General features: G+C 35.8%; 1 protein-coding gene and 1 pseudogene across 1 annotated transcript in view; both read left to right on the plus strand.

Annotated features, from left to right (window-relative positions):
* Positions 1–12,027, plus strand: part of PIK3C2G (phosphatidylinositol-4-phosphate 3-kinase catalytic subunit type 2 gamma) — a 291,400-nt gene that overhangs the window by 64,012 nt on the left and 215,361 nt on the right. The window contains exons 9-10 of the mRNA XM_081818936.1: positions 1,945–1,978; positions 6,822–7,017. Of these exons, the coding sequence (XP_081675062.1) occupies positions 1,945–1,978; positions 6,822–7,017 (230 nt within the window). The remainder of the gene's footprint in view (positions 1–1,944; positions 1,979–6,821; positions 7,018–12,027) is intronic.
* Positions 3,087–5,437, plus strand: LOC115939846 (serine/threonine-protein phosphatase PGAM5, mitochondrial pseudogene; annotated as a pseudogene).

Consider the following 12,027-nt stretch of genomic DNA (forward strand, 5'->3'; position numbering starts at 1 on the left):
GAAAAACTGAGTATTTCCTAGGAAAGCTATGAACAATTATAATTCTCAAAAAAAGCTCATATTCATATTTCACATTTCTTATCTACTTATGAGCACTAAATTATATGTGATTATTGACACATAAAAATAGAGTTAACAATCACGAGTTTTATTTCATATATGTCAATGGCAAAAAATAGTTTAATACCCCTTAATAAGCAGATTCTTATTTTGAATACACTTTAAAAGTTCACTTATTCTAACCTTCATTCAAACTTTTTGTTCATCTCTTTCTCTAACCTAACCATGAGCCCACCTATATAAGAATGTTGGTACAAATAGTAAGCACATTTTTCAGAATTCGTGTAGTAACCAACTGCAGTTAACAATGCCAAAGTATCTACAGTGTGTCTACCCACCATGAACCTAAGATTAAAGAAATACTGAGAAAAATTAATCTTCTGCCAACAAACTCAAATTTGAGAAGCTTTCCTTTCCCTTGGCTGCATTTTTTGGTCAACTTGCAAGAGACTATTTCCTGCCATACAGAGAAGTAATTAGGTATTTATTAAATGTAAGTTTTAGCAAGATGATGAATTATATCACAAATACAGTTATACTCTCGCTCATGCTCTCACTCAGCATTGGAAACAATTTTCCATCCTTCAAAATTATATTCCAGAATCTAACATAATACATTTCCATTACATGTTCGTACAATAAATGAAACACAAAGTGAAAAATATGGTCTTACACATTGTGCTGTAGGTGGATGTCATGGTGATTTTAAACTACAAGTTTATATTTCTGAATAAATTGAATTCTAGTGAAGTCAGGCTAACATATTTAATAGTCTCACCCACATGGATGGGGTGAAGATCTTATGTGTAGTTACTAAGCCTAGTGGTTGAAACTATGCTCCAGTGAAATATTATACCTAAGAGAAATGCTTCTGAAAAGGTTCATGTGAACAATGCTTTTAAGTGAAAAGCTGTATATAAATTTAATTACATTTTAAACATGATACAAGTGTTTTCTCTCCAAAGGAATATTGTAGCAAGTTCTTTGTTACAAGAAAACAATTATTCCTCAGTTTGTTTGAGAAACTGAGCTTTCATTAATTAAAAGCAAACTTGTCCAAGCAAAATTTTTTAAAAATTAGCATTAATTTAAATGGATCATATTAGGAAATGTTTTTGCTTTTGTACTGAAACCTTATTTTTAGTGAATCTGTGAATCACCTTATATAGGTTTTGTGATAATGAATTTATCACCAGTGATTCCTAAAACAATAAAGTAATTTTAGGCCTCTGACAAATATAAATGCAAATAAACAAACAAGCAAATAAATAAATAAAACCATACTAATGGAAGTGAACAAAAATGACAATAAAAAATAAAATTTCAGGTAGTACTTTTTTTAAAAATTTAGGATATGGTCACCAGTGTTTTACTATCAGTTTTTTAAAAATCTCCTAATAAATAAAAAATGAAACCATATCATGAGTCTGTATAATATTGCCCACGTCCATCCAGCCCTCTTTTCATTGCAGCCCAAAACTGCAATTGAATAACTGCTAATAATAAGAACTGGACATATTAAACAGAGAATTAAAATGCACTTATTTCAAAAAATCATTCACTGCTGTGAAAAGGGAATTGAGGTTAGCCAATATATACAGAACTTTTCTAATAATACTAAATAGGCTTAACTTATTCTAAATTTTTTTCAGTCAAAAAATCTAGACTGTTTACTAAAATATTCAGAAGGCTTTTCTTTCATCTTACAATTTAGCTTCCTTCTGTTTATGAAGCAACACTGATATATGACACCAATAAATATTTCGTGTTTTTACCATGCCAGAGAAATTTTAGTGTTTAGATCTGGATATTATCAGTTTGATTGTTTTGTGAATTTGTTTTCTAAATAACAATTGTATTTTTGCACTTATTTTTCTTTTTCAGAATTTTCATCAAAATTCAGAGACTTCAGCAAAAGGTAAAACATACATGTATCCACATTAAAAAAAAAAAAACAAGTTATAGAACCCAAAATAATTTATTGTTTTTTCAATTATTCATCCAAATATAAAGGTAACACATACACAGAAATATTTTTTGAAGTGAAAATGCTTTGCTAAAACTCTTTTTACTGATGGAAATGATTATTCTGCAAGTGAATAAAAATCCACTCCCTAAACTTCTAGCCTGACATTTTTAAGAAATGGGAAAAGTCAAGAGATCTATAAAAATGAAAGGAATACTGAAAATATTCTTATAACTATTCCAAGAAACTATAAAAATTTATTTAGCTAATTATATGTTGATGCAAGAAGAGTCAGAAAAGTAGCAGATGTCTTTCTTCAAAGTCACCAATTTCAGATTTAAATTCAAACTCTATTTGAAAGACCAATCTAACATAATATGTAGGAGGATTAGGTTCTGGAATAATTAGTGTTCACAGAGGCTCTGAGCCTATAAAACTGCAAGCCACAGAAGGACTTCTTCTCTACAGAAAATAGTGGATGAATAATAGTATGATATAGAGCAAAGAACCCAGCTTTTGGAATCTGGTTAATTTCAACTCTGCCACTTTTTGACTCTGTGTGATCTTAAAGAATTCTTTGATCCTAAGTTTCCCTAATATGTATAGAAGTCATGATAGTATTTAATGTGCAGGATGTGGTCAGAGTTGTTCCTGTTTGCAAAAGTAAATGGTATTTGGCATATCAACACTCTAAGTACCTTCAAGGAAACTGACCCACAGAAGTTCAACTCACACTCTAGGTGTAGAGGTCATAGTGAAGTGCAAATGATAACCCCAACCTGCCTTCCAAGCCTTAATCGTTTTGGTCAGAAAGTTATGGACAGAGGGATATCTTCTCAAATCTAATTCCCACCACTCAAAAGAAGACACAATTACATTTGAAGAACTCCACTTCACATCACAGAGGAAAATGGGATGGCAGAGGGCATGGAGAAAAAACAAACAAATTGCTAGTGCAAAAATCCCTGTTCCAGGCATTCATAAAACTCTAGAATATCATAAACGAAAGGGAAAGATAGACACCCCCTAAAAATATCACTAACAGAGTCCAAGTGATAGAATGAGGAGTCAACAAGCTGGAGGTATGCTTATACGGAATTGGACCTCTGAATAAAATGCCCTTATCCCATATTCCTCAGGGGTTGAGATATAAGATCCCACAAAACTATGTAGGAATGTTCCCAAAGGTTTATATTCAATGCTCAGTCATCACAAATCTAATTAATGTATTTTAATCAAATATATATTGCCACTGTTTCTCAATTTTATGATACTATAACTCTTTTCTCAGAGTAAAATCAGGTGTGATAAACATTATTACTCCATATTTCACCACCAAGCCCAGTATCTTGTGTCCCTAGTACATTTCTGAGGATATCTGAAATGTACTCTTCATCCAGAATTCTGATAGTAAAGCATAATGCATAAGCACACATCTCTATATTACCTCAAAAAAGCAAATTATAACCAAGAACTGTATTTCTGCACAAGAAATCAAGAGTAGTTTTTGAGTAATTATCCAAATAATTAAGATTTCCCAAAATACATGCTGGGGCTTGAATTAATAAGATCTCTGAACCAACTTCATGATTTATTTTAGATGTGTATTCATTTGCACAAGATTGGGGAATTAACAAGAAGTTTGTTACTTCCCTGCTTCAGAGTACCAACAGCACAATGTGGGGACCTGGGAAACATGTTTCTATAAATTTATAATTCCCTGCCTCTGTTGGTCAGGAGAATCTCTGTTGGTTGGCCTCCAGAGTTTGATGAATCCTATGCTGCTTTACTCTTCTGTTTTATTAATTGCTACTGCTGATTTCCCAGAGAATTTTAATTAGAGCTCTTTCATGCTGCTTGTCCCCTCAGACTGTTTCAACAAAGGATACCATTTTAAGTAAAAATTTGGCCATCTTATAAATTTTGTACAAATTTATGAATAACTAAGTGAATAACAGCATGTGTTGAACAACAACAACAACAACAAATTTAATTATGGACAGACCTACTGAGCGGCAGGATGTGGGAAGAAGTTCCATGCTGAAAATAGCCTGTTTTTTTGAGTAGCCAAATTGTCTGGTATTGGAACACTGCAGACTAATGGAGGAAAAAGCTGGCTCTTTGTATTAATTTTCTTTGCATAACAACTAGAAACTACAAGCAATTTATGCTTCAGAAACAACTTGATGAGGAAGTGCATGTGTTTGAAGAAAACAACAGCACTATTGTGTGCCTTGACTTGGCGTGCATCAAATCACATCAGATCACATCAAATCACGGTCATTTTTTTAAGAACGAATTTTCTAACGATGTGCTTACTCGTTCTCTCGATGACTCCTCAGCGGCCTGGGGTTTGGTCACAGTGCTCTTTTCTGACTTGTGGGTGCGCCCCGCTCAGGCGCAGAAGTGCGCCAAGCCGCCGCCACCGTGGGCGGGGCCGTGTGCCACAGGGGTGTCTGGGACCACATCTGGGACAGATGAGAGCAACGTCCTGGTCAGCGTGTGGAAGCAGAACCTCGAGTCTGGAGAAGAACTGGGGTCCCAGGCTGGACCACTACAAAGGCAAGGCCATGCAGCCCATCTTCCTCATCAGGTATTCCCAATACCGCGTGGATGCCTCCTCGCAAAAGGATTTCACTACCGACTCCCCTAGGTGGCAAACGGGCTGAGCTAACTGGTGTCCGACTTGCAAGCGTGGCGTTGAAGCTTAATAAAATCGAGCATTCCTCCATGACTCATGTAATAGAAACCACTGACATCATCAGCAAACACGTGCCAGGAGTCTGCAAAGTCAGCACAGACTTGCTGAGGGAAGGAGCCCCCCTCTAGCCTACGGAGTGGAACCTGCCCAAGTCTCAGCGGAAGCCAGAAACGGAGGGTATTACGAAGGCAGAGCCCGAAGGGAAGTGTCCTCCCAGACTGCATCCACCCAGCAGACGCCAGGCAGCAAAACAGTTCTGAGGCCATGCGGTCTTTCGCAACCTGGTGTGTCTGGCGCCACACTTCCTCCACAGGGCTGGCTCCGCCTCCCCCTCGGCCGCCGCGGCATTACCCACTTGGTGGTCCCGCCCAGTGGCCAGGTAGCGCTCCGGACCCTCGGGGACACAGAGTTCAGGCCTCCTGACAAGATCGCCCGCTCTCCTCCGCCCTGTGCCTAGTTCAGTGGGTTCCACTAAAGAACCGCAGATTCCTTCTCCGTCTTCCCCCCACCACAGGCTAAGCTGCGGTTGCATGTCATTTCTCCAGGACGTAGTGGCGGAGAAGTAGAAATATCTAAAATGTGGCATTTCCGCATGTTTTTCTGGCCCAGGATGGGAAAGGATAGCATTCAGATCAGACCAGCCTGATTTCTTTCCCAGGGTTTTCTGCCTTCGCTTGTCTACCAGAACGAACCTGTAGGATTTAAGGAGCCTATTTTGGGGATTGGTCGAAGGCTGACAGATGTTGTGTGAGGACGATGGACAGATTCACACCGAGGGGTCTTTGACCATGACCACAGCTAGCTGTGCGAACCCTCCGGAGACTCCTTCAGCCAAGCCCGTCAAGGCATGAGGACTCCGCGGAGGGCACCAGAGCTTCCATTCACAACTTCACTTCATACTGTCTTTTCATTTCCTAAACCCTTTTATCGCTTAAATATTTGTCGAAGATATTCCTGATCTGGCTTAAAAAATAATAATGATTGAGCTTTTATATTTGAGTTTACTCATTTAACTTTTGAAACACTACTGTAGTGGAATATTAAAAACAATCACAAGTGAGCATATTAAAGTATATGCATATTAATGCATACAAAATGTCAGTGGTGAGAATTTTTCACTGGCCCCACTAAGAAGTTTGACACTGAACTCCACCCGTGGGATAACGTTCATCATCCTCATAAGCTTCTCCATTGTAATGGCGTCATCTTTCCTGATTTTGATTCAAAGTTCACAACCTGTACTACCTGGTCCCTTTCATCAGTCTTTTCTTCCTTCCTATCAGGTAGGAATTTTTCCAGGGAAGAGAATTTATTGGGAGAACGAAAGCCAGGAAAGTTTACCTTAAATTCAGTGATTAGGTCTTTTCATATGGTCTAGGATATATTGGTATGCCTTTATTTAGTACACACTTGGAGCTATTAGCCCCTGTACTTAGTCTTTTTTTTTTTTTTTTTTCATTTTCTTCCTTCATGACAAGTTACTTTTAGGAATAATCAATAAACCCCTCTTAAAAAACTAATAGTAAAACTTAAGGCTTTGATTTTGAAGAGATTTAGTAAGCATCATAAATCTTTCATTTCAGGCTTATTTCAGATCCCAACCAGGTACTATTACTGTTCTCTTTTTACAGCAGCACAATGTATATGATTAGTGTTCAGTTAATGGTAAGCATCATAGCATTGTCAAATTTATTATGATTAATTTTTAGATGGGATTTGTTTGAAGTACTTACAAGCCATTTAGAAAATCTGTTCCTTGTCTGAAAATTAATTCTAAACAATAATAAACTGGAACAAAAAATATTCCAAATTATAGAATGCCAAATTAGTAATCAAAAACTTTGGTTTATGATTAAAGGCCATGCTTCCAAGATTTCTGCAACTGAAGATATGAAAGCTTATTGATTATATACACTACTATCAGCTAATTCAGGCTGCATACAGATGGCTAATTGGCTTCAGTTGGTGGATGGTCATTTTAATTAAATTTTATTTAAAATTTATCATAAGATATTTCAAAGCTGTAATTCATGGCTTACAATAAATATGGCCCTTCAAAGATGACCCTGATTTCTATCCTTTTTTTCCCCTTAGGCTTGATAGAGAAAGTGACAACTGAACTATCCAGGTCCATCTACCAGCTTATCAATGCCTATTGCTGCAGCTTTTATGCAGATTTCCAGCCTCTAAATGTACCTGATGACATTTCCTATGTAAATCCTGGGCTCCATTCCCACCTTAGCTTCACAGTGTATGCAGTTCACAACATTCCAGAGACTTGGGTGCACAGGTGAGTGGTAGTGAGTTTTTCATAAAAATATTAATTTTTACATGGCTTCTAATTAGAGTATAATTTGTCTTGTTCTTATTTGCAGGAGCAAATATTTTGTAAAAATTTTGAAATTTACCAGTGTAGATTTATCTTAAAACCATTTTTAAAAACTTCATTCCCAAATGCACATTCCTTTTTCCTCAAGTCTTTTCCCATTCTCCATATTAAAAATCACTGCATATTGTCAGTATATCATTAGGGAAACAGAGAATGCTCATCCTATTTAGTGATTGCCCTAATTTTTTTTTAACATTTGAGTTTAAATGACTAATGCTAATTAATAGAACAGAGAGAGAGAGAGCACACACACAGGGAGTAGTACTTAATAGAAAAGAATCACTCTGATACCTATCAAGTTGTGAGTGGTAGATATTTTATGAAATTAGTACCTTGATTAAGTGGGAATTAGCCAAGAGTTATTTGAGTTACAATGGAAATTAACCACAATTATGCATGGAGCGTTGCTAGATTTTAGGTTGGCTCCATTATGTAGCATTTTTTTGAATAACATAATTAGATTAATATTATAATCATTATTTTAAATTCCTTATAGATTAAATCTATAAGAGAATGTGGATTAAATCAATTAAAGTTAATAAGAGAATAGTAATTTATAAATGGATTTATCGTACCCACCCATTTCACACCTCAAAGAAGAACTGAAACCATTTCAGTAAAGAGAAAAAATTGCTATATGTATTTTTGCAAGTAACTGACCTGTACAAATAGTTAATTAGAAAGAAAAAAATTACCTTTGTATGTAAAAAACACTACCTGTGTACACATACACATAATTCTTTAAATCCATGAGATGAGGGGTCCCTGGGTGGTTCAGTTGGTTAAGTGTCTGCCTTCGGCTCAGGTAATGATCTCAGGGTCCTGGGATTCAGCCCTGTGCCTGGCTCCCCGCTCAGTATGGGATCTGCTTATCCCTCTCCCTCTGCCCCTCCCCCCCATTGTGCATGCATGCATCCTCTCTCCCTCTCTCTGTCAAGTAAATAAATAAAATCTTTAAAAATCAATCAATCTATGAGATGAGTATGTAAAAAACACTATACACATACACATATTTAAATCCATGGGATGATTCTTTTATGCCTTTTCTTTCTTATAAAGACCTGATGTATAATATAATAAACTGCTACTCTGATGGTTTCTTACAATATTTTAACCATTAGTACATACTTTTTAATTTTAATTAATGTGGAAAAACTATGTAGCCAGATAAATATGGATAAAGCTATATGCACAAGCCTGCATGTATATATGGTGTGACTGTTGTTTATTTTTTTCTATTTTTTTTTCTATTCTCTGCTTCACTTATTTCTGATGTAATACTTATGATTTTCTTCCTTCATTTAACTTTGGACTTAGTTTGTTCCTCTTTTTCTAGTTCCTTCAATATAAAATTAGGTTGTTTATTTTTTATACTTCTAATATAGGAATTTATAGTTATCAACTTGTCTCTTAGTACTGCTTTTGCTGCATCTCATAAGTTTTGGTATGGTGTGTGTTCATTTTCATTTGTAACAATATATTTTCTAATTTCCCATTTGAGTTCTTATTTGACCATTGATTATTCAAAAGTGTTAAATTCTATAAATTTGTTAATTTTCCAGTTTTCTTTCTGCTATTGATTTCTAGTTTTATCCCATTGTGGTCAGAAAATACATATGGTATGATTTCAGTCTTTTCAAATTTGTTAAGACTTGTTTTGTGACCTAACACATGATCTATGCTAGAGAATGTTCCATGTGTTCTATAGAAGAATGTGTATTCTCCTGTTATTGGATGGAATGTTCTGTATTTATCTATTAGGTTCAGTCTGGTTGTTGTATCCATTATTAAAAGTGGGCTATTGAAATCTATTATTGTGTTGCTGTCTGTTTCTTCCTTCAGTTCTGTCAATGTTTGCTTAATATATTTGCTCCAATTTGGGGTGCATATATATTTACAATTGTTATATCCTCTTGACGAATTCACCCTTTTTATCATTGTATAATGTCCATCTTTATCTCTTGTGACATTTTTTGACTTAAGGTCTATCATTGTCTTATGTATGAAAGGCAACCCCTACTGTCTTTTGATTGCCATTTGCATGGAGCATCTTCTTCTGTTCTCTCACTTTCAGCCTATATGTGCCCTTAAATCTAAAGTGAGTCTCTTGTAGGCAGCATGTAATTGGATCTTGTTTTTTTATCCATTCAGCTATGCTATGTCTTTTGATTATGGCATTTACTCCATTTGCATTTAAGGTAACTAATGATAGGGAAGGACTTAACTATTTGCCATTTTTTTCCACTGTTTTCTATTCTTTTCCTCTCTTGCTGTCTTCTTTTGTGTTTTGTTGATTATTCGTAATGACATACTTTGATTCCTTTATTTTCTTTTGTGTATCTTCTCTAGGTAGGCGTTTTCTTTGTAATGACCATAGACCTTATATAAAGCATCTTACATTTAAAACAGCTTCAGTCACTTACAAAAACTCTACTCTTTTTTTCTCCCCTCACCACACTTTATGTTATTGATACCACAAATTACATCATTTTGTTTTACATATTGTTATAATTATAGTTTTTTAATACTTTGCCCTTTACATTCTATACCAGAGTTAAGAGTGGTTCATGCACAATTACTAAAGTATTTTACTGTATTCTGTATTTGTCTACATATTTACCTTTACCAGTGACCTTTGTACTTTTGTATGCTTTTGTGTTGCTATCTAGCTAGCATATTTTCATTTCAAATTTGAAGACTACCTTTAGCCTTTCTTATAAATCAGGTCTTGTGGTGATGACATTCCTCAGGTTTTGTTTATCTGGGAAAGTATTTCTTTCTCCTTTATTTTTGAAGGACACTTTTGCCAGATATAATATTCTTGATTAGCAATTTTGTCTTTCAGAATTTTGAATATATCATCCCACTCCCTTCTGGCCTGCAAGGGTTCTGCTGAGCAATCTGCTGATGAACTTATAAGATCTCTCTTTTATCTGGTGGGTCACTTTTTTCTAGCTGCTTTCAAAATTCTTTCTTTTTGACTTTTGATAATTTGATTTTAATGTGTTTTAGTGTGGTCTTCTTTGGGCTCATCCTAGTATGGTTTGTGGGGTTTCTTGAATCTGGATGTCAATTTCCTTACACACAATTGAGAACTTTTCAGCTATTATTTCTTTAGATAAGCTTTCTGCCTCTTTTTCTCTATCTTCTCCTCCTGGACTCACATAATGTGTGTATTTGTCTAGTTGATGATGTCCCAGAAGTCCCCTAAGCTTTCTTTACTCTTCTTCATTCTTCTTTCTTTTAGTTCCTCTGATTGGATAACTTCAAATGACTTATCTTTGAGTTCATTGATTCTTTCTTCTGCTTGATCAGGTCTACTCTTGAAACTTTCTAGTGATTTTTTTTTCAATTCAGTCATTATATTCTTCAGTTCCAAAATTTCTGTGTGGTTCTTTTTAATATTTTTTGTCTCTTTGTTTATAATCTCATTTTGTTCATGCATCATTTTCCCAAGCTTGTTGAACATTTTTATGATGATTATTTTGAGTTTTTTGTCAGGTAATTCATATACTTTGATTTATTTAAGGTTGGTTTCTGGAGATTTATTTTATTCCTTTTGTTGGGCCATATTCCCCTCTTTCTTTGTATGCCTTGTTACTTTGTACTGACGTCTGTGCATTTGAAAAAATACAGTTTTTATTGATTGGTTTCATACAGAGAAATAATGTCACCAATCAGCACAACTAGAGATTCTGGGGCCTTTCAAACCTTTTCTATTCTCTGGATTTGTGTGTGTAAATTCCCAATTAGAGAAGTTTTACTTCTTTCTTCAGGCGCTCATAATTTCTTGCTCTCCCTAGTGTCTGTCTATGGCACTACAAGTTTCCTGGTGCTGCTGTAAACTCCCCAGCTGTTTTTGTTTTTTGTTTGTTTTAGGATTTTACATATTTATTTGAGAGAGAGAGGGAGTATGAACAGGAAAGGGGCAGAGGGAGAAGCAGACTCCCCACTGAGCAGCCTGATGTGGGATCATGACCTGAGCAGATGCTTAACCTACCGAGACACCCAGGAGCCCTACCCTCATCTGTTTTGGGTTCTCAGCTCTTCCCTGGCATCCAGAGTATGCCAGGTCCCATCTATGCTATGAGTTGGGTAAGACAGAAACCAGTCTTTCAGGCTGCCACCCAAAAAGCTGGAACATTGGACACACACTCCAGCTCTTTTTCTCCTTTGGTAGAAGCCAGAAGTTGGGGATTTTTTCCTGTTCATTTTGCACTGAGAAGCCAGAAGTTGATTTTTGTTTTGTTTTGTTTTTTTTCCTGTTCATTTTGCAATGAGTTGGGGATTTTTTTCCTGTTCATTTTGCACTGAGATGGGACAGTGGCAAGTGAATTTGTGCTAGTTCAAACCATTGGCTTTGTTCTCAGAGGCCCCCAACCTGGCACCCATTCCTATTCAGCATTTAGATTTAGGCAGGACAGAAACTAGTCCCTTAGATAGCCCCTTAAAAAGTCTGAATGCTAGACATATGTTCAGTCTTCTCTTTCCCACCCCAGGGAAAGGCTGAGAGTTGGGAGTTTCCTCCTGATCACACTGCACTCTGCCAGGGAAGGAGTTCTGGAAAAGGACACAAATTTTCCTACTGATTTCTATGTGACTGGTTTGTGCTTGCCTGGAGTGCAAGAGTTTCTTGTTTCTGAATTTCTCACAAAGGGAATTGATCCATGTATTGTTGAATTGGTGTTTCCATGGGGGAAGGAGAGTCTGGGGCTTTCTGTTGTACCATCTTGCAGATGTCACCCAACATAAATTTTTAAAGTTATTTTTAAAGCATACTTTACACAAGCAGATATAACTTTATCATTTGACTTTTAACTATAAAAATAATTGACCCATATAGAAATATAGAAATATATATAAATATAGAAATAACTATAAAAATAGCATATAGAAAACTGCTTTCTTTAT

The sequence above is a fragment of the Leptonychotes weddellii genome, chromosome 5 (genome assembly GCF_054177405.1).
Source record: "Leptonychotes weddellii isolate Sample4059 chromosome 5, ASM5417740v2, whole genome shotgun sequence".
Lineage (NCBI taxonomy): Eukaryota > Metazoa > Chordata > Mammalia > Carnivora > Phocidae > Leptonychotes > Leptonychotes weddellii.